The sequence below is a fragment of the Acanthopagrus latus genome, chromosome 6 (genome assembly GCF_904848185.1).
Source record: "Acanthopagrus latus isolate v.2019 chromosome 6, fAcaLat1.1, whole genome shotgun sequence".
NCBI classification, from domain to species: Eukaryota; Metazoa; Chordata; class Actinopteri; order Spariformes; family Sparidae; genus Acanthopagrus; species Acanthopagrus latus.
The window spans coordinates 4422921-4446836 of NC_051044.1; the positions used below are offsets into that span (position 1 = coordinate 4422921).

Genomic DNA, 23916 nt, shown 5'->3' on the forward strand with positions numbered 1-23916 from the left:
GGGACTTAACGCACACACATGCACACACACACACACACACACACACACACACACACACACACACACACTGAAAGGTAGGCATACAAATGCACCCACTCATTTTAGTGCAGGAACGCACTCGCACACACATTCATGTACATGTGAAGTTAGTCATTTGCATTCAAACACACACCAAACACACACCTGTGACCTTGGAGACAGCTGCAAGGAGCCCTGGGAATTTTTCTGAGTTTCAGAGACAAGGGACTTGTGGATGTATAACTGTGTATATATGTGTGTATGTACGTATGTGTGTGTGTGTGTGCCACCCCTGCATTTTGTGTGACCATGTTGGCTGTATTTTTTTTTTTTTTACATGATTCTTGTAAAGATTCTTCCAGCATATCATGTTTTATTTGTGTGTATGTATAAGTGTGGGTGCCATGATGCCTTCACAGTGCCGCGACCAGTAAATAAGCCAACTAAACCAAGATACAGTACAAACACGTCATTCATTAATTATAATTAAAGGAGAAAGCAGAGGAGAGAATGTACTGAGAAAGAGACGAGGCAATTAAAAATTGGGAACAGAGGGAGGAGAGGGGATGTAAAAAGAAAAAGAGGTCAGGAAAGGCGAGCAAAGGCACAATGTCTCCCGCTGGTATTCATATATTTGAAAATGTCAGTGAGTTTGAAAAATGCTTTTGGGAGGTCAGGGAACAACAGGCGAGTTTACAGACAAGCAGCTTCAGCTCAGTTGGACTGTAAAGCAGCCTGTGCCCCTTTTTAGAGGAACAACATCAACCGAGCAAAGGAACAAGTTATAGAAACAATACAACTCAGCCCGTTCTACTTAATATTCTGTTCATATTGGCCAAATTGGCATCTGCAAATATGTAGGAAATCATTAATTATGCCAATCCAGAAAATGTAATGTAGATGTTTTCTGTCATTATTTACATTGTTCCCCTACAATATTGGCTCTTGGCAACTGTATCATAATGTTTTTAGGGTTTTGGATCTTTCTTGGTTAAGCTTGTGTAAAGATTGTTAATATTCTTGGTTAAAGTCAGTGTAGGCATGCAGCCGGTCTTTTGTCAGCACACACACATCCACCCTGATCTCCACCTCGTGATCTCTGCAGTATAAGGGGGGTCCCACTTCCTGGATTGACTCCAGGTGGCAGTTTTACTTCTTCTAAAATGTATTTTACAATCCCAGTTAGTAATAGGAGACAGGGGAGCGAAGGAGAAGATGAAAATGGGTTTAGAATGATTTATGTGATAGGATGAAGTTCTTAACTGAACTGTTTTGGAGATGCTGTGTGAAGGAGGAGAGCGACCCGGTTCTGCTTCAGTGAGCAGATAGTTTGTGTTTGTCCTGACCTCTCTTCATCTCTCCTTCCCACCCTAAACTCTCTCCTCCTGTCTTTCTTTCACCTTTCCCCCTCACCTGTCTCCCGTCCACCTCTCCTCTAAACTGTCCTCCTTCATCTCACTGTACCCTCTCTCGACTCTGCCTCTTCTTCCTCCCCGCTGTCACCGTCTTCTTTCAGCCTCCATTTGTTCCCATCTGTTCTCTCTCTTGTCAACCACTCCCCTCCTTTCATCACACATCTTCTCATTTGGTCTTTTACTCTTTCATCAGTTCCTCTCACACAACAGGAGTTGTCAGCTATTTTTAATCACAAAGCGTAACACCAATTAGATCTCTTTGCCATTTTTTTTTCACATCCCGTCTTCCTTTCTCTTGACCACACACACACACACACACACACAACAGACATAGTCAAACACACACTCACACCCGCCCAAGTAGGCGCTGCAGAGTGACCCATGTGGCCCGCTCATTCTTCATTCGTTTAGGGAAGCCAGTGTTTAGATTGGCTTATGGAGAAGCCACTTTAGGCCACTAATGAATCCACAGCCATCATTAACATGCAAATAGCTCCATTAAGAAAACATAGAGTCAGGCGGTTTTATATTACAAGCCCTTTTCCTTCTGAGACGCTCATATACACACTCTCACTTCAGAGTCCACAGTGCCTGGCTGGCTGTCAGAAGCAATTCCACCACAGCGCCAAACATAATGGCATTTTACTTATTAACACCACAATGAGAAGATTGAAAGCTTTCAGATTTCACAACTGTCAAATGATATAAGCTCAAAGAGTTTTCTTCCCACTTTCCCCCCCACATTCTTTTGCTGCTCTTTTTCTTAATTTATCTCCTTCTTTAACATTTGCTGTGAATTCCCATCTTTCTCTCAGTCAGTATGTGTATACGCACCTGTTTTTGTAAGCACATCACATTCTGGATTTGCCCAACAGAGAGTTTTACTTGATTTCAAGATGATGCGCAATTACTGAGAAGATAAGTAATAGAAATAGATCTAATAAAGCCCAAAAATAGGTAATAATACATGGACCTTCCTCTTCGTTCTTTCCTACGCTGAATGGATGCAGCACCTGTGTATTGCCATCACCTTTTTTTGCAAGCTTCCTTCATAAAAACCTCAAAAACTTGACTTAAAAGACTTTCCTTATGTCATGCTCCTCTGGCGTTCTTGTTCTTGACATGTGACATTCCTTCACCAGTCCCCGTGTCCCCAGAAACCTCCGTCTATCCCTCCATCTGCCCTGACTAACAGAGCACATGCACTCACCAATCAATCTGTCCCATTCCTTAATTGGAGGAGAGATATTCTAATTAACTGTCCTAATGCCGTGCCCACCAATCAGAGCTCGGGGCATTAAGTGACTCGTTTAGCTCACCGCTTGTCATCAGCGGGCCAATCTTCTGTCACCTGGAGTGTGTCGATACAGTGCACGTCATGCACTGTGTGTGCGTGTGGGGGTGAATTAGGGGTTGGCATGGAGGAGTGGTACGTTGTCATGGTAACATTCTCTTTCTCTGTCTCTCTCTCTTTCGCTCCATTTACAGACAGTAGCCAGCCGTCGCTCGCCCAACCCTCTCTGACCCTGCAGAGTTTTCCCTACGGAGGCTGTGAGTCCGTGGAGCTCTCCTACCAGAGCGGTATGTGCACACAACTTAGGAAGTTAGACACTTAGTTGTTGAATGATGAGTCAGTCCGGCATGTGGTTAGCTCATTAACTAAGTTTCGGTTTGCTAGTTGGGTAGTTAGTCGGTCAGCTATGTATATGGTCAGTCAATTATTTTGTTAGAAAGCTAATTCATTGACAGTTAGTTTGTGAGATGGAGGTTAATTTGGTTTAGTTAATTTGAGTTCATTTAGTCACCATTGTTTAGGTGGATACCAGGGTCAGTAAGTTCTTCAGTTACGTTATCAGTTGGCCAGTAAATGAGTCAGTCATGTAGATTAGCTCAGTTAGCCTAGCAGCGAGTTGATCTGACCTCACAGTGAAGACATCAAACACAGAACTGAAGTTGTTTTCTCATTTAGAAAAGTGTCAGCTGAAAGCAGTTCACCTCATCACAACTTGGATGGGAGAACGTACCAAGTGTTTAGCTCTTGCTGCACAGCTGTGTTTTCAAGTGCTCAAGCTATTATCATGACATTAATTAAAACGAAAGCAGCCAGGTGGGACTTCCCAGAGTCTTGAAGCTTGTATTTTAAGCTGCAGAGGTCAGAACTTCTCCCAGTTTGTTTCTGATTTCCCAAACTGTAATAACACCAGGGTTCACAGCACAGCTTGATTACACCGAAGGTTTGTCGCCTCAAACAGTTATTTCCTGCACAGCACAGAATCTGTGAACCAGTCTGATGATGAAATAATCAAACACATGGATATGGTTAGTAATGAAGACACACAGCAATTAACTTACAGAGTCAGTTATTTTACTACTTAAGCCAATAAAGTGTGTTGTCAGAAGCTTTTTCAATTACTCATGTAGTCATTTATAAATGTACTTTGCAATATTAGTTAACCAGTTTATGGTTTAGCAGCGGTTCAACACTCACCGCATGAAGTCTGATTAGAATAATTTCAGCCATCCCTCCTGCCATCTATCCACCCACTCTCCCTCCCACATACTTATTGCGTCTACCCTCTTGTTTACATATTCATGTCTTTCCGTCTCTTTCTCTGTAAAATGTCTGTGTACCTGCAGGTCAGTTCCAGGCAGGACAGTTTCAGCCAGCTATTCGAGTCGCCGACCTCCTTCAGCACATCACCCAGATGAAATGTGGACAGGGCTATGGTTTCAAGGAGGAATATGAGGTAAATACACAAACACACACAAATAGGCTTCTAATGAGAACAACAGTAAAAGAGGCATCAATCTTTAGTTTGACAACATTACAAGCAGCCATTAGTAAGAGGTTCAAAGGTCTGCAGCTACAGCACTGAGATTATACGTATAATAAAATGTCTGAGTGACCCCACGATGTATAAATCTACGTGCAGAGTCAGGCAGAGATGTGTGTCTTGACAGTAAAAGTGTTCGGGTATTGCAACGCCCGGAGCTGGACTGGCATCATGTCTTGTTAGGTGCAAAATGAGATCTGCCTCAGCTGCCCCCATGACCCTGAGCAGAAGTTAGCAGATTCACTGCACAGTTATGAAAAACTCAGAAGCAGTTTTGTCTGGAAATTTATTTTAATTTCACCACCATTAAAAAAAAAAAAAAAAAAAAAAAAAAAAAAACGATTGTTACAGCAAACAGAGCAAATCTGACTTTGCCCTTGACTGTTAAGAGATGAGATACTCATTTGCATTAAAGTGGCGTTTGTGTGATACATATTTAAGAATGAAAAGCTGGAAGAATTTAGCTCTTCATGCAGAGTAATGTTTGAGTGTCCTCGTGGAGCACATCGTGTTAGATTTCTGTTTAAGATTCATTATATTACTTAGAATAAATAAATAATGTTTGCATCGTCGGCGGGATTGCGTTGTAATTAGATTCCTTTATTCTGCAAGTGTGGCATCCATGTTTCCTTACCTTGTCTCTTGTCCCAGTCCCAGTTGTGCAGTGTGTGTGTGTGTGTGTGTGTGTGTGTGTGTGTGTGTGAATAAAAGAATTTGTGCGATTGGATTTGGTTTAAAGAGGAAAGACGTCTCTTATCAATTATGAAGACTTTACCTCCTTAATATTGATGGTGACAAAACAAACAGGCCGACGCTAAAACAAACTTTCTGTCCTTTACTCTCTGTTCTCCTCTTACTTTGTTTTGTTTGTTTCTTGGTTTCTTTCACTGATACCATCAGTTTGATATCTTTTCTTACAAGTTTGTGCTTGTCATTTTCTTTGTCCTCTTCCTCCTTCTGCTCCCCCACTACTCTTTGCTCTCTCTTTCTTTGCTCTGCTTAAACCCTCTTCCAATCTTATTGTCTTACTTTCTCTGTCTTTTCCTGTTTCTATTTACCTCCTGTGCATCCCATTCCACACATCTCCTTTTTTCAGTCCTCCTGTATTTGTCTGGCACCCCCTCTTTTCTCTTTTCACCGAAGCCCTTGATTTCTTTACTTCATCTTTCTCTCCCTTGGTTGGCTGACTGTTTGTTTAGAGCACCGTTTATCACAGAAAGACATTTTTACAATCATTCTTTGTCATGAGCGCTCTACCATGGGATCATTTTCCTACCAAATCCTCATTTCTCGCTTTCTTTCATCCATCCCTGTACCGAACCCTCCGTCCTTCCTGTCTTCACTTTATTCTTCCTTCATTTGCTTTGTCTCTGCTGCCTAAAATGAATCTTTAAGAAGACACGAGGGGAGCGTCAGCTTCTTTCTATCTCAAGAATGAATATTTTCTATTACCAGCTCTGCATGCGTGTTGAAAATTGTCCCTTCGTGATGCCGTATGTTATATTTTCATTTACTTCCTGTCATTTTGGTTTATACCCACTGATACGTTTCAGGGGAGAGCAAATGTGATTTATTCTCTTGGGTGGGTGTGTGTGTGTGTGTATGTGAGAGAAAAAAAGAGCTTTATTAGTAGCTGTCAGCTGTCACTACCAGCTAATGGAGAAAGACATGCATTGGACATAATAACAAACACATAATACAGTGTATTTATTCTCAAGCTCTATCTTAAACCTGTGTTTGTGTACCTGTCTAGAAATAGAAGCCTGTTTTTTTTTGTTTTTTTTTTCCCAGTCACGTTAGCATGCGATGCCTCTGTGATTGTTTGTGAACTTGTGTCAATCAGCATTTTGTGTGAGTGTGTGAGCGAGTGAGCGTGTGTGTGTCTACCACCCCATCCCATATGGTGTCTTCTCGTCCGTGTGTGGTGTGACCTCCAGTGTTGAAGCCCATTAACCCCACTTACACTGACAGCAGCCACGCTGTCGCCGTGCCGCGCCCCACTGGGATTACACCTTTTGCTTTAAAGGGGAGTATTCTGTTTGAAGAGCGGTCGGTCGGTCTGGTTAACACTCATCCCTATTTACATCCTAACATCTGAAACACTGAAGAAGATGGTGCATCCAGATCATGTCAATTATTTCATATAAACTGTATGACTGTGACTCCATGAATTGTTGTTGATTGTTATCCTGCAGTATTGGCCTATCAGATATATCAGTATTGCTGTATATGTTGTCTGACATGAAATCTGTTTTTAGAGATTAGTATCCACATGCATCTGGATCTGTAACATAACTTTGCCAAAAGTGTTTGATAACCACATCTGATGGATTTTTGCAAGAATAAAATAGAGATATGAGATAATCCAATGTCAGCATTTGTTTGACTTCTGAGAGTTTAAGTATACTCAGGTAAAGTAAAATAGCTGCAGTATTCCGACCACATTCATACCTTGAGTTTTTACGCCTCCGCTTGTGCCTTTAGCTGAGGCACTATGTTTTCGGGTTGTCCATCTGTCCACCTCATTCTTTTGAACGTGACCTCATGGAATTTCTTCAGATTTGGAAGAAATGTCCACCTGGACTTGAGGATGAACTGACTGCATTTGAGTGGTCAAAGGTCAAGGTCACCATGAACTCGCACAACACATTTTTGGACATTACTCATCGACTGACATTAATAAGTGTGACCCAAGAAATTGTCAAATATCTCATGGCATATAACGATGAAGTTAAGATATTCAAAACTTAAAAGGTCACCTTTGCTACAACTCATGAACAGCAATGTGATTGGTGCACTGGTGGCCTGTAGCCGTGATGTGGCATCACACATCAGAGATCAATATAGTTAAAAATAAAGGTTTGAAGGTTTGAACAGCATAATAAGTGTTCTAGTCTTACGGGGAAACGTCTGATTCAGCGTATCAGCTGATATAGACACATTAATTGCAGTGATTCTTCAAATGCGGCTGTCGAACACTTACGGCAGAAATGTTAAACAATAACTTTCTTTATCAGTGCAGTGAAACAGTAAACTTATCTGGAAATGTAGTAATTACACATGTCCCTAAGAATCCTTTTATGCAATATAATCTCTTAAAAACAAGTTTTCATATCCCAGTTATTTGGACAACATGTGCATCAATACCAGTATGTGGTGTCCGTGTGTGTGTGTTTCTCATCCCCCGTCCACCCACCCTGCTGTAGGTTTTTATATAGAATATTTCATAATCTCAAAAAGCAACAGATATCAGATGAGAGGAGTTTGATTAAGAGTGTCTTATTTTTGCAGGTTGAAAAAAGGGCAACCAACCCACACCTTATGTAAATGTGCACACACACACACACACACACACACACACACACACACACACTTCCATACATGCATAACCCTCCTACAGACGCCTCCTACCTAAAAAAAAAAAAATATCCCAAAACACAATTTTCAGCCTAGTTTTCACAAATGAATATATGCGATGGAGAAAACACACACATACAGTACACACACATACACAAACAAACAGACTCATGAACACACACACACGCACACAGACACACATACACACACACTCCCTCTCAAGGCCATATGCCACTTTAAAAGAATCCATTTTCTGCTTGACTGGGCGATAAGTTAAGGTGTCTGTTTCTGTCACAGTGCATTTGTATGGAATTGTGTGTGTGTGTGTGTGTGTGTGTGTGTGTGTGTGTGTGTGTGTGTGTGTGTGTGTGTGTGTGTGTGTGTGTGTGTTTGCGTGCATGTGTGTGTGTGTGTGTGTGTATGTAGGTCATATCACTGTCTGAAATTGAAAGCTGTTGTCTGGGATTCTTAAGCCCTTAATGGACTCTGAAAGGACCCTATAGGGAGAAAGAATGTGTGTGTGTGTGTGTGTGTGTGTGTAGGCGTGCACATGTGACCTCTTCCAGTTTGTTATAATAGTTAAGGGTCCATATGGCGACCTTTGAGATTTGGGGTTTGGTTGCTTAGCACAAGAGAGAGATCTGAGACACACTCACACACTTTTTTGTGTTATGTATGAATGCATGCGTGTATGTAGACGTACACATGTAGTGAGCTCTCTCTCACTCACGTTTGTCTCATGATAAAAATAAGAATAACAATAATAGTGATAATGAAGAAGAGATGGAAGAGGAGGAAGTTGCATGCATGTCCACACACACGAACAGACAGTCATGCCACTGTGTCCTTGCTATGTTTGTAAGGCCTGTCACACGGGCCAGCATCACAGCAGGGAGACAGAACAATCTGTCTTCTCTCCACCAACGAAGAACTGACAGAAAATTGTCTTTCAGACCAAACCAATGGAACAGTTACGTCTTCTCCCCAGCTTCTGTACCTGCACTTTTTCATTTTTTCTCTTTCTGTCTTTTTTTTTTTCAATCGATTGTCAGATTGCTCCATGCTGTCGGTTGCTTTTTAATTTAGCGTGGGAATTCAGATGCATTATTTCTGCCAACAACTTTGGAAAGGGGTTATGTTTTCACTCTAAGCTGGCTGAAAGCAGTTACCTGGCCCGAGTGGGGACTGATAGTAGATCTGGGTTTCCTGCCATTAGAGTATTTCTTGCCATAACTTCTAGATGAAAGGTTTAACATTTTGGCCAACCAGCCCCAATGCTTTTATAGACTTTCTTTTAGAGAAAATTACCAAGGAAACTAACAACAAAGGGAGCAAAACGAAATGTTCCGTAGCTGTAGAAGAGAGGTGGACCTAGGACTTAGCTAAGTGACTTGTAGTTCCACTATTATTTATTTATATTATTTATTTTGAAAATTGCAGTTAGATATTTACTTTATCAACATTCTTAACATTTCAGAAGTTGTTTTGAGCGCTAAAATTATATTGAAGTGTCATTTTCAGACAGACAGGTCACTGCACATTCTCACTACCTCTGACAGTGAGACCAATTTAATACAATTATGAGCAATTGTTCAATTTTTATTGCACAATTTCTCATAATTTGAGTGTATAATTTGTCATTTAACCCCCTGCTACTTGTAATGCAGAAAGTAATGCATTATAAGAATGACTATAAAAAGGGATTTGTCTAAGTCAGCTCCATATATATTTTTGCTTCATGAATATGAATTGGAGACCGCGTGCTCGGGTATGGTCGGTTATTTTAGTTTTGAAAGTTGAGTCACAGATGACCCGCCTGCGAGCTTTGCCATCTTCTGAGAACGCCGAGTTCCAGCCGTTTTTTTTCCCCTCAGTGCCCTGAGTGGTAAAGAGTGTGGTCTGTTCAACTGTCGGTTGATTGTCTTTTCATTAATATTCATGTTAGTACTGTTTTAACTTCTGCCTGCCCATGTGTCAGTGTACAGGCTCTGGGCATCAGGCCATATGTGCATGCATATTTCTCTGTGTTCATACCTCAGTATTAAAAGTGATTTTTTTGTGTGTGTGTGTGCACGTGTACGTGTGTGTTCAGGCCCTGGCAGAAGGACAGACGGCACCCTGGGAAACCGCCAAGAAGGACGAGAACCGCAACAAGAATCGCTATGGCAACATCATCGCTTGTGAGTACTGCAGTGACATAGATGGGGGCCTCTAAAAGAAACTCCCGCAGTAGTTTTGTTTTGTTTTGTTTTGTTTTTTTGCTGAAATTGATTGTGGTACTGATTTCATTTAGCTCAGTAACGGATTTAGCGAAGTCTGATGTGGTTCAGCTCAGCCTGGTTTGGTTCGGTATGGTTTTGATTCATGCCAGTTTGGTTTCAAATGATTAATGTGAGATAATTTGCTTGATTTTGTTTTGACTGACAGTCAGTGGAGTTGATAAGTTGTATTTCTATTCTCATGGCTTTTTTTTCTCTAGTTGACCATTTAGTAAGGTAAAATCATAATTCTGATATTTTGAATAAACCTCAAATAGCTAACCAGTCTGTTAGATGATATAGCTGAGATACGGTATATAGATACTTTTTAGATCCTGATCGAAATGTATCTTGAGCATTGGGTATAAAAGGCTCTATCCCCTTGCCAATTTTTACCCCTACCTCTCATTTTCGAGTGGTCGTTGCCTCCCAGAACAGTTACCAAGATTAGTGGACGACATCTCCACCTATGAAATGGCACGCCCTTGCAAGACCCTCATAAATCCTCAGTAGTTGTCAATAAAAATGCAACATTAGCTAGCTAGTTAGTTAGCAACCAAGACATCAACAAGTTATGTTTTATATTGTTATAAAGAAAAGGATCATAAAACACTGAAACAGCAGAATGTTTTCAAAGTTTTCCTGCTATCCCAAAAATCAGGACACCCCGCCTGTAGGCGTGAATATGCTAGATAAACGGGGAGGGCTTAATTGTGTTGGGCTTAAAACTTTTAAGTACCCAAAGTTTGTCCTTAATACTTGGTCAGATGTGTAATTTTGTTTAGTTCTTCTTTTTTCATTGGTTTAAAAACTCAGGTATCGCATTGGCACTGGTATTAAAGAAAGAGCTTGTTTGTCCTTACGAATTAAATGTACTGATTATCGAGGCGAGAAATAGTCAAGGTCCAACATTTATTTAATTAAACATGCTGAGAGGCGAGGTGCGCTGGGTTAAGACACCTTCCTTCATCTGGAGGACGCAGGTCCAAATCTCTGTGCTGGCAACCGTCTGCCCTGCTGAAGTGTCCTTCATGGAGTCACTGACTGACTCCCTCCAGCTCTGGGTGCGTCCTGCTGTGGGACATAAGCGCCTGCTGACAGCCAGATGCCAGCAGAACGTGGTCCTGATGAGTCAGTCAGAACTAATCCACTTACCAGAATGTATACGTATATATATATGTATGTATGTATGTATATATAGGAAGCAACGAATATTAACTTGGACATTTTAAACTCTCACTACCTCTGACACTGAGACTGTGAGACTGTGATAAAAATAAAGTGAGATATAGGTACATATACACATTTAATACAGTATCTCCTTTTTTTTTTCAGAATATAATATCAAAGTCCAACCAAACTTATTTCCTAAACTTCTGTAAGGAAACTAGTGTGGAGAAAATAACTTTGAGTTTGCAGAGGGATTATATTTGAATCCTGCCTGACGATCAAAGCTCGCAGCTTCTGTTTTATGCAGAGACTTTTGTCAAAATGAAGCTTCATTTCGGAGCAAAGACAGGATGCTGTAATGATGTGAGGCATGTACTGAGTGCAGCACAAGTGTCTGTGTGTGTATGTGTTTGGCCATTAGAGTGGGAATTAACATGTGAATAAGAGTCTGTGTCGAGTGTTTTCCAGGATTTTGTATGCACTAATGATGTCTTTGTATGTTCTGGTAGATGTCCGTGTGCTTGTTATCTTGTGCAAGGCAACTTCAGACCGCTATTAGGATGGAACAATAGAGGAAGATTGTTTGGTTGGAGTGTTATTGAACGTCTCAGAGATGCGTATGTATGTCTGTGCCATGATTTTGCCTGTGTGCTTCCAGTGCCGGCAATTCACATGTGTGTGTTGGCGTGCACGGACCCCTGCACATCTCATTACAAAGGTTGAGATGTCAAGGCAGAGACACTGCACCAACCTGAAGGCTTTTAAATGAAACATTGCGCTGAAATGAAATAGCCTGTCAGGGACTTGATAGCCAACAGGAATTATGATAAATTTGCTATTAGTACAAATCCTTTAATTACAAGGGCCTGGTAATGGAAACTGTCCATCTTGCTTGCTGTGATTGTACAAAGGCTCATTTTCTTGAGAAAATGTTTTAAAAGGCCCCCGAGGAAACGACTTTGTACGCTGTCTTTATGAGAACAAGGAAATGTGGTGAGACAGGCAGACCGGCTGGCTGCAGCTAAAACTTTAAATATGGGTAAAAGGGTCTCTGTCTTTTTTTTTTTTTCTCTCTTCTATGAGGTTGAACTCTAATTCCCCTTTTAAAACAGTGGATTTGCCTTCTGTTTCAAAGCTCGAAGCAATCGCAGAACAAAGTGCCTCACAAAAGGATCATTCTCTCTGGTGCTTATGGGACTTTTTGCTCCCCTGCCACAAACCTTTATCTTCATTCTCACTCCCTCGTTATTAATGTTGGTGAAGAACTTTTTATTTCACACATTTTTGTAAAAACAACCTTTACTAAGGTGACGGCACTGGATCTTGAATGTAATTCACAGAGGAACGGCCTATTGTGGAGTCAGAAAATCTGCTGTGTGCTATAAACAATGTGACAGTACGAGCATTTTCCTCGAGACCATAGATTTTATAATCAGAATTTACAGAAAAAACAGCAAGATCAACCTAACCCTTGTCTTCTCAGTAGCAGGTGCTCCTAGTGTTTGATTGTGTGGAAAAAAAATCTGAGCATTAGACCTAAATGAACTGGATGCTGGATCAATTTCCATCTTTGAACTGACACAGTCACCAGTTGTAATCGCAAGTCAGGCAGCAATTTCATGTCATTTGAACCTCCAACACAGATTTCCCGTTTGAAAACAAAAGAAGAAACAAAAGTGTCAGCAGGACGGGTTCATGTTTGAGTCTCACAGACGAAGAGGTTCAAATGAAATCTGTGTTTACGAGTGAAGTCTAAATCTGGTCGCCTGGAAAGTCATTCTGGTCTCCATCCACTGACAGCAGCTCTAACCCAAACAAATTCTCATTGAGCCTCAGCAGATCACGACGAGGGGAGCTAAATGTGCGACTTGGCTTTATGCGAGATTTAAACCGACACCCAAGATCTGACCATAAAAACCCCCTCAGCTGTGACGATCTTTCGGTCCTTTTGAGGACGTTTGACTCTCTTTCATTATTTGTTCTCCAACACATGCAAACACGTACTTTCCCTCCCTCGCTCTCTCTCCCTGGTGCAGTTTGAAAATGGCTGATTTGAGTTGAAGTGTTAACACACTCTTCCTCCGGCCATCTGCCAAACACAAACGGTGGATGCCATGTTCGAAATCCCTTCAGCACACTAAATAAATGTTAATCTAGCAGCCTCCTGTCCTCCCATCTCCTCAGCGCCTCCCCTCCTCTCCTCGTCTCCTCACTTTCCTCCACTTCATCTTGTTTGCTTCCCTCTCTAAGCTTTTACTTTTCTCCCCTTCTTTCTTACGTCCTTTTCACCTCCTTCACTGTTTATCATTACAGTCGTATTTTCATCAACAGTCTCCCTCTTCTCACCTCTCCCCTCTTCTTTTCTACCTTTGGCATCATCCGTCTCCTCCCTCATGCTTACCTCTTCCTCCCTCTCATGACTTGTTGTGCCATCTCTTTTCATCTCACCTGTCCTCTCCTTTCTTTGAATTTTTAACCTCTACTTTAGCCTTCACTTTAAATCTTCCTCTTCTCTTCCCACTCATCTCCCTCTCCCTGTGTTTATGCCTCTCCTCTTCCTCGCTCTTTCTCACCTTTCCTTTCTTTCTCCATCCATCTATTCATCCCGTCTGATTACCTCTGACAGGATATGGGTTGAGGCAAAGCGCAGCAGTGTTTCCTCATTACGGGCATCTGTCTGCTTCTATTTCCTCCTCCCTTCACCTCCTCCTTCCTCCACTTCATTTCTTCTTCTACCTCTTTTTTTCTTCTCCTTCTCAGCCCTCAGTTCTTAGAACAACCTCCCCATATGGTCATTTATAATTCAACAGTAGCGCACCTTCAAAATAAACAAAATTTATTGGCAAGCATTTGCATATGTGTAAAGGAGTGTGTCTGTGTGTGTGTGTGTGTGTGTGTGTGTGTGTGTGTGTGTATGTGTGTGTGTGTTATCAAGGAGAATTAAGGTGAGGAAGAGGTGTTCACTGAAGTGTTTGGTTTTTTTTCATGCGTGTTTTTGGCCTTCATGTTCACTCCTAGACAGTATACTGTGTGCGTGTGTGTGTTTGTTTGTGTTTTCTTGTTATATTCATGTTATATTGTTCTTGTTGGGATGTGAACATTTACAAAACTCATCCGCTGACGTGTTAAACCGCAGCCGTGTCACCATTTTATACAATTTTCATTCAGTTAAGACGAGAGGTGTGTCGGCAGGGGCTTTACATTCACATACTCAAATTTATTTCAACATTCACCCTTTAAAAAGATATATTTACCTGATCAGTCGTCATGGTATTGAACGAGACAGTGTTACTGTCACACCCAAAGTGTTTCTGTTTGTGTTCATTCTATGTGTCAGACTCTAAACAAATCCCAGCTGCTTGTGTGTGGCAGGCCAACCAGATGAGGAGATACAGCATTGGAACAGAAAAGTGTTTGAAGGTGTATCGTTTTAACACCTTTGTGTGTGTGTGTGTGTGTGTGTGTGTGTGTAGAAGGTAGCTGTTCCCTCCTGATCCTCATCTTTGTGCTCAACAAATTTTGAGCGACACACACACAAGTTACACAAAGTAATAATTGCCTGTCCACACCAAATAGGTGGGGATGTAGACTTGGCGTGGTAGGTGACGGGTTAGATGTTAACTCAGTGCTATTCAGTCATAATAGTTCTGTGAGCTTCACTCTAATTGTACCCTGGCGGAACAATCATTGAGCTATAGAAAATAGTTCCATGCAATGCAGCTAAAAGCTTCAAACGCAACCTTTATTTCTATTTTGGACCCCTTGAGATGACAGCAACACTAAACTCTGAGCGAAACATGTCCTGTTTCTGTTATATTTAATATTATTGGCTGAGTGTGCAGGTTTTAGTCTGCAGGTGTGAATGTAGGTGTGTTTTGTTAAAAAAGTCTTCCTCATATATTCATATTTCTGACTGCTCAGTACGAGCTGACAGCTTGCTGTGGGTCGATTGTTGTGGAGACAACAGAAACGTTTGAGAATAATCTCAAATGTTTGCTATATAATGGGAAAAAAAACTATGATTTATTTCAGTTTAAAACAACGTAGATGTTTTGACAGTGTCCTCAGATGCGTGTCAACGACACTCCTGCTTTCATTATGCTTGGCGATGAAGTCAGTTTCTTTTCTCTCGGGCTGTTTAGAAAGAACAACATGGAGTCTGAAGTCACCGCGGTGTTGATTTAATGTAACGTTCAGAAACAGTCTGTCGTACCGTCGCATTTGTAATGATCATTGATTTACACATCGATTCCTTCGTGCTGCTACTTTTTTCTTCCCATCACAGGGAAGACTACACAATAAACCTTTAATTACTTTATTTATTTATTTCTCCCCTTTGGGAAATTCATCTTTTCACTCCGATTAGTAATTTTACACACACGTCTGAGAACACGCAGAAACCTAGAGATATGCAGCTGATGTGGAGGGAGTAGAATATATTTCTCTCAGACAAGCAGTCTGTTGTTTCAGTGTCTTTAAGTCGTTTAACTCTGGAGAGTTTTAATTCCCTTGGACGCCTCTGAGCCTCTGACAAGAACAATATGCCTTCCCAAATATAGATATACGTTTGTAACTTCTGCATGGTTGCACTTTTGCTGTCCCCACGAGGAGCACATTGAAAATTCAAAGAACTCATAGGCTGCACGAAAAGACGACTGTACACAGTATGTGTTTCTGTCTGTCTGTCTGTCCTGATCATCATTTTCAGAAACTAAACTTTGTTTCCTCAGTCCCCCTTCACTCTGCCTCACATGATGTTTACATCCTAAAGTTGAATTAAGGGTTAATTTAAAAAAAAGGTAAAGAGGTGGTGGTTAGCTGTTGGCTAAGTGAACTGGCAAAATGACACAATTCAGCTGAAATAGTTTCCATCAAAGATAATTCCTGGGGATCCTGAAGCTGAATGACTTTGGGTCCTTAACTGAAGGAGAGAAGAAGAACAGAGGGATGTCGGGGGTTAAAGTAAGAAACTGCAGGATTTTCTTGTTTAAAAGATTTCAGATGAGTCGATCAAGAGTTGAGATTGGTCACAGACAGGCAGCACCTGTAAGTTCATGAGATCCATTCATCCTCGGGTCATATGTCTCCCAGAGCCCTAAATTCCAGAAGTCTTTTTTTTCCCAGAGTTTTGTCCTCACAGGGACCTATGGGCCTTTGTTATGTTTCCATTACTTGCCATATGAATCTAGCAAATTCCCACATAGTCAATGCATTGGTTGACATTCAGCATAGGATGTGAAAATACTTAAGCAGAAGTTCAAAGAGAAATCAGCTTCATGTCTGGTCTGAACCTTCCATCATGCCACTGTTACACCCCTGCTCTCCTCAACTGCTCTGCTCTTCTTTTATCTTCGGTTGTTGTCTCTCCCCCTTTCTGATTTTCCCTCATCTGTATTTCCTTTCTCTGTCTTCCCACATCTCTGTTGATCTCTCTCTCACTTCCCCTCAGAACTTAATCCATTTGCGATATTTTCCTGCATCTGTCACTCCGTCCGACCTCTCTCCCTGCCTCACCTGTTCTGTCATCTTCTCCCTCACTACTCTGACTTCTCGTCTCCGTCACGGATCTCCCCTCTTATCGTCTCTCTAATACACATGCATGAACTCACCCCACATCCCTCTTTCCATTCACTAATGTGTACCAGTGTTCAGGTGGATGAAAACATTACACAGGCTGTCAGTCTTTGCCAGGCGGTGTTACTACGTACACACACCCTTCACCCAGTGTTACACCTCCGAGCGTCGTCGGCATAATCAGTATCTGCTCCTGCATCATGTTGCTTCTCATTACAGCAGAGGTTATGTGCATGGTGTTGTGTGTGTGTGTGTGTGTGTGTGTGTGTGTGTGTGTGTGTGTGAGAGAGAGAGAGAGAGAGAGAGAGAGTAAGAGTGTGAGAGAGAGTGAAAGCAGGAGAGGGTGAGGGCATCTTGTTTCTGTGAGTGTGTATGTGTTTGTGTGTGAAACAAAGCAAGGAAGATTTTGAAAACAAGCACAACTGTGTGTGTTTTTGTGTGCATGCTCTGTGTGTGTGTGTGTGTCTGTGTGTGTGTGTGTGTGTGTGTGTGTGTGTGTGTGTGTGTGTGTGTGTTAGCTTCATCTGCAGCTGACTACACTCCTCCTCTCTTATCCTCCCTGGCACTGATTCTCAACACGTCTGCTGAGCTGCTCTGAAGTCAGAACGCCAACAAGTCCTCTGAAGTGTTTGACCAAAGAACCACAACAAATATTAGCATCCCCCAAGCTGTCACACACTCACACTCACACTCACACTCACACTCACACTCACACTCAGGCAGTTATACAAATAAAAACACTCTGTGCGCTCATGATAGCACATACAAATGAAAGGAACGTCGCATACCTGCAGTCTACACACATATACACACACTCTACACTCAGCATGTTCAGATCACAGCAGTCTAGTTTGTGCTTGATTGCTTGAAGCGGTGCTGCACCGCTGCGACATCGTTCCACCTGCAGACCTACAGTAAGAAGAACTTGTGATTTGTTTTTTACAAACTTCTCCTTATGTTCCTCTTTTTTTTTCCTCTCTCGTGGAGAACATTTTTTTGTTTTTTTGTTTTTTTTGCAAATGCACATTCTCATCTTGGAATAAATCTGTGCCGCTACACATTTAACAAATGAGTGTCATCTAAAACAGATGGTACTTTATTGTCAGCAAGAGACCTTAACAGTTTAAGCAAATTTAGTGCGCTTCAGCATAATTTGTTCTATTTTCAAGCCAGTAAAGATTTTTCAGCCCAGTCTCCAGGATAAAATGTTGGCAATTAATGTTTCTGCAAAACACTGAAATGCTCACATTTGTAGACTCATTTTCAACATTAGTAATCTTGACACCACTGGGTACTTTGGACAATTTCCAGCCTTGCTTGTGGCAACAAAATAGTATTTTTTGACGAAACCTCAGGAATTTTAGCCCAAAACATGATAATTTCCCAACGCTAACCGAGTGCTTTTTATGCCTTAACCTTACCAGGTAATAAACACATTGTTGTAACATCTTAATGTGGAAAACTGAAACATAAGGAATGTAAACTTTCAACATATTTTCATCATTTGACTTGCCAACATTTATTTTGCCAAAGTAAATGGATTGTTTCATTAAATAAAGGTAGTAATACTTAGAGGCCACATCTAAAGTATGAGAATGACCTCTTCACAATATCATAGCTCCTTATCAAAGTTGCAGGTATGGGAATCATTACACCCATATATTATTAGTTAAATATGTCATTCAGAACCCAGGGGCATTAAAGTTCTGCTATAAAAGCCTCCAGTCTTCAGGGAATACCGTCCGCTTGATTTTGGATCCGGGCTGCAGGGATTTGCTGGACCTAGTTGTGTCCTCAGGGACGCGTCAGTACGTTAACAGGAGAAGGTCTCAAACTGGTGCGACAAAGACGGAGGCCCATTAATGTGCTGTGGTTCTTTCCACCACTGAAGAAGCATCCAGTTTTCTACTCTTGTGTTGATTCCTCTCTTCTGCGAATAGACATTCTGGTTGCTGTAGTGTAAAAAAAATAAATAAATAAAAAAGAAACAACAAAAACAAGAGACAAACTGGAAGAACGTGATTCTCAAGAAAAGACTGATTACACTGGCCAGCCCCCCCACCACCGGATGATGAAATGGTGTCTGTTGCAGCTCTCAGCAGGAGACAAGCACACAGATAATGGTGATAATGAGGCTGATTTTTTAACGCCAGCAGCGGTATTATTGATACTGTTGACGGTGATTGCTGTTAATCATTGTTCCTCATCAGAAGCAGTCGGGGGTAACAGAGCCGCAGTAATAACACTAGATGCAGAACTTTGATGCTGATTTTTAACAACCACTCTTTTTTTTGGTCTCCAAAAAAACAAAAAAAGAAAAAACTTCAGGTGGTGGAGGGAGACGATGAAGTAATGATTTTAACAATGATTGTATTTTTAATTAGAAGGCGGAGGATTATAAGTGATTATAGTTCATCTTTTTATAACTTCAGGGGGTTGACAATCGTATATTCGTTGATAGCCGGTAATGACGAGCTGTGATCATTAACAGTGAGTGGTAATTGATTGTTGATGAATTAATCAGAATTAATGAGATACACTGCCGTCTAGACATCCGTGATTTTAACTTTTCTTTTCAGCGGTTTGACTTGTCAGAGAGCACATGGCCTTCCCCTAAACTCCTGGTAACAAGACGGCAAAGTGGATCATCAGACGGCTGTTGTGACAGTTTCACTCCAGATTGCTGCGTTTTTTTAACCGGGAAGATGACACTCGGGAACAAGCCGAGCTCGGCTCCACTAATGCACTTCTCATATACCTAATGAGCCGCTGTGTGCTATCGTACCGCCACTTATATGCAGATAACCTCTCCTTCTCTGTCTGGCCTGTGAATGGCTCGCTGTAGGCGATCACTTACCTCCGTTAGACTGGAGAGAGGCTGTTCCTCGGACAGTCAGAAAACGGGACACTAATGAGAAGAGTCCTAATTTATTTACTTTTTTTGTAGTTGGAATTAACTCGGTGGATCTTTAATACCAGACTTACAGACAGGAGGTGGTATTAATTCAGTACCTGTGTAGGAATCCTCAACATGACTCTGATCCATATCCTGCGTGATATTAAAGGAAGGAGATAAAGAGCGGAGGCAAGCGTTCAAGGCAGTGTGTCGGATCTGAAGATGTGTCTCTGATTGCTCTAACTTACAGGGAAATATCATTTATATACACTGTGGTTTCACATTGCCATACATGTACATACAGAGCGGGTTGTGCTCTTTAAGATTGACATAGTAGCAGCTGTTGATTCCTTGTGGTTTTTGAAAGAGATTTGTTTTTTTGGAATGAGTAAGTCAGTCCTGTTTTATGAATGGTGATGTGTTTCATCATATTGTGTTTGTTGCTTTGTTGTTCACTGTTAATTTCAGTTGATCCCTGAGTTTGAATACATCATATATATTTGTGTAAATTGTGCCTTTTTTGTTCTTATTTATCATATTTTGATATACCAGAGTCTACCTCATGCCAAAATCACACTGAAAATGTGCAACTTGCTGCGCAGTTTTGGTCGGAAATCCAAAATGGCCACCGAACGGGCCGGCGGGACAATATTTTGAGGATGTGAATATCGAGATAGACAACAGGGCAGTAAAGTGGGTCATCAGGCTGCTGTTGTGAGTTTCATCCTTCGTCTAAATGGTTAATAGTGACGTCATCGTCACATTCAAGACGCTTGTTTCCGCCTTGGTGAAACCCACTGCTATGATGCTACGATACACTGATGTAGTTCTGCTGTGTAACTTTAAAGTGTGAAGAGGCTGCTGCTCTCTCTCCCCTCCACCTTTTCTCCTCTTCTTCCTCTCGTTCACTTCTCTCTCTCTCTCTCTCCCCCTCTGTTACTCCCGACAGCCCTCAAACAGCTGGAAACTGCATCGTGAGCCGCGTGTTTGTGTGTGCGAGTGTGTGCGCAAGTCCACAACATTCTGAGTTGTTTGACACATCAGCTGCAGGGAGCTCTGGTCTTAATAGGCTATTACACACTATAATACCCTCCGACACACACACACATACATGCAAATACACACATGCATGCTAGTATACCAGCTGACACACACACACACACACACACAAATATGCATAAATAGTTGCTGACACTGGCACACACACATCACTTGAACGCTGAAACACCGCTGGAACACTTCAAAACCTTCAGCACGCTTCCTAAAGATGTTCCAGAACATACGAGCGTACAGGGAAGCGAAGAAAGACACACTTTAACACATTTACACGCTACTCTGTCTCCCTCACACACACACTTACACTCAATCACACATGCTATTAAATTCCCTAATGCCTTGAGCCGGGCTGACAGCGGAGTGTACGCCGTGAGTGAGTTGGGCTCCATGGGGAGTTAACTGATTAAGTATATCTGTGACAGACACAATCCCCGCTTAGTGGCTACTGGAAAAAAGGAGGCGAGGAGAGCAGGAGGAGGAGGAGCAGAGAGGAGATGAGAGAGAAGGGAAAGGACAGAGGAGTAAAAACATCTTGTTCAGCAGTTTCAGCTTGCCTCTGTGAGCGTTTTCTTTTTTTTTTTTGCTTCCCTTCAAAACACCAGCTCCATCTGCCTATGTGGACTCTTAAGAGGTTTGCCTCTATACAGTCACTGTGCTTCTTATGCTCTCTGTACGACCAGCAATCTACTGACTATTCACACTCTTGAGTGACAAGCGTTGAACGACATTGTGTCTTTCATATCACTGAATGCTGATTATCCATTAACCTCCATCTTCATAACAGGAAATGGAAGAAGTATCTAAAGCGAGAGAGTGTATTATTTGTTTAAGGGGCCGTGTGAGGGAATATTTAAGTTGCAGACATCTCCCATCATGCATCTAGTCCACATTAGCCACTGTATGATACTGCATTATCCACCCTAGTCTATCTCTTTAGCATTGTAAAGTAAAACCTAATGGGCATATTGGAGCATTAGCTTCTTCTCTCTCCAACAGCAAGGCCCTTTTACACTTTTGTGCTCTTTCCAGGCAGCTGGAAACACAATGAGATATAAAAGAAGGCAGTAAGTAGAGGTTTTAACTTCCTCGTAGCTCAAATGACCGTAATAAATCTGTAGGAGTTTGATAAGGCTTTTGTTCAATATCAGTGACCCAGCAATTACTTTGTCCAGTGCTCCTCATATTAGAAGAAAAAAAAAAACAAAGAGTTTCAGTTTCAGTGACATTACAGTGTAGCATCCAGGTTCTTTTTCTCAAAAGGCTTTGTCATACGGCTAATTAGAGTAACAACTAGTTTGATTTTCACTTGATATTTCATCCAATATCCAATCCAATCCTTTCTGTCGTCATATTTTCAATTTTAAGTTTAACTGCTGAACACAAGCTGTGTCCTGCTTCACTGTAAAGGTTTCCAACAGTCATTAACAAACAGTAAACGTATCGTTGATTCTCTGGTTATGGTATGAAATACTTATAAAAAACATATTAAGCATCAGTTGGAACCATTCAACTCCAGCAACAAGAAGACAAACACTTTGACTGGAGGGGACCTGTAGTGAAGAAAAATGTCAAACACCACAAAGTAACCAAATATTATAAATATAACCAAATAAAGTGTCCTCTTGTAAGAATAATAATAATTATATTCCCAAATCCCAGGATTCTTGTAGAGGAAACATGAAAGTTTAGAGCGCTGAGGCAGAGATTTGAGGCCTGCCTAGTCTCTAATATATAGTTCAGTAAAGGTCATAGATCATTTTAACTTCCAAATGTGATCCGAGTTGGGCCATTCAGGGGAGAAGAATTTCATTAGTTCTGTTTTCAGAGGAGGATTTCAGCATTATGTAACCAAAGTGCTGCTTGAATGTCTTTTTGCCTCATCAACTGAGAACAAGCTGGGGTAGACACTGGCCTTATAAAGCAATAAAAGGGCAGTATATTCATGGAAGAGGAGCGTAATTACCCTATAGATTATCTCCTGCTCCAATTAAGTTATTCCACTATATTAAGTTGGTCTTACTCTTGGTGATATATAATATAAAGCTTCATCAAGACCTTTGATCTACAAGAGCCACTAATACAGCTGCTCCTGTTTGCTGTTGCTGTATGACAGCGGTCATTAGGCGCTGCTGGCTCTTTCTCATTTGATTTGTGTGCTGTGTGCCGGCTCTTAGTACATACAGACCTGATCTGATGTCTCCAAATTACAGCTTTCTGCTGCATTCGGCTGCCCCTGCGAATCTCTCCAAGATAAAAACACAGAAGTCTATTTTGTCTGGCCTTTTCTAGACCCCCTGAAGTTAACGACTTCTCCCTAACAAAACTTTTACAGTGGCTCGCTGGAGTAATGACAAGACTTGGGAGAGAAGAGGGTAGGGAAAAAAAAAAAAAAAAAAGATAAGATGGAGAGAGGGAGAGAGAAAAATAGAACTGAACTAAAAGCAGAGAGCAGGGAGGAGAGGAAAGCGGTGGTGGGGGGGAGTTGCAAGGTTATGAGGAGAGGGAGACTCAGCAGAGGAGTGGAGCTCATTAATGAGTAATGGGTTCGTGACCCTTCGCCCTTGGACAACACAGCTTCTGATGACTTTGTTGTTGCTCCAGTGCTGCAGACACCAACATGAGCCCGAGTGCACATATCTACTCAATGTATCTATGTTCAGATGGAGGTGAAAGGCTTGAACATGTATGTGACTCAAGTGCATTCATCTTGATGTGACTACTTGGAATTTGGTGACCACATTATCTGTAAAGTAACAACTGCATTTTTAGTATTCAGTTCATATAAACTGTATTTGTTTTTGTCAGGGTGTGACAATTATCCAAATCTGTTGGCATCTGGATCAAGATCAAGAGAACATTTGTTTTATACTCTTGACAACTTTCATTTAAAATGTATAAGTCTTATAAGCGATTTGTGTACTTGATTTCATCCTGGTGGTTTTTTGCGGTTTAAGGTTCGGCAAGTTCAAATAATATTCACCAAAAAGTAACGATTCTAGATGTAAACATTAAACCACCACCTAAAACACACAGAAAAATTCAGTTTGTTTACAAAGCTTGGTTTCTCAAATCTGTCCCAAGTAAACCCTCCTCCTAGATAAATCAATAAAGGATCTCTGGCAAGGTTGTCGGTTCAGTTCAGTTGGTCCGCCACAAGTAAACGCTCTTCTTGAAGAAGTCAGTAACAGATCACTGAAACATCTCGGAGCTGTAGCTGTTACCTCCAGCACCTCAGTCAGCTCATCATCCTTAAGCACACTGAATAATTCTCTTGAAGTGTAGCTGTAGCTGGCCAATACTTCCTTAGCGATCAAAACGAATGATCGACATTTAAAGCC

At 41.4% G+C, this 23916-nt stretch overlaps 1 protein-coding gene across 17 annotated transcripts in view; it reads left to right on the forward strand.

The window, feature by feature from the left end:
• The window catches only part of ptprt (protein tyrosine phosphatase receptor type T), a 311154-nt gene that overhangs the window by 252064 nt on the left and 35174 nt on the right, over positions 1-23916 (forward strand). For all 17 annotated transcript variants that reach the window (XM_037099888.1, XM_037099891.1, XM_037099886.1 and 14 more), the window contains 3 exons: positions 2922-3014; positions 4071-4180; positions 9717-9804. In XM_037099888.1, coding sequence (XP_036955783.1) covers positions 2922-3014; positions 4071-4180; positions 9717-9804 — 291 coding nt within the window. The remainder of the gene's footprint in view (positions 1-2921; positions 3015-4070; positions 4181-9716; positions 9805-23916) is intronic.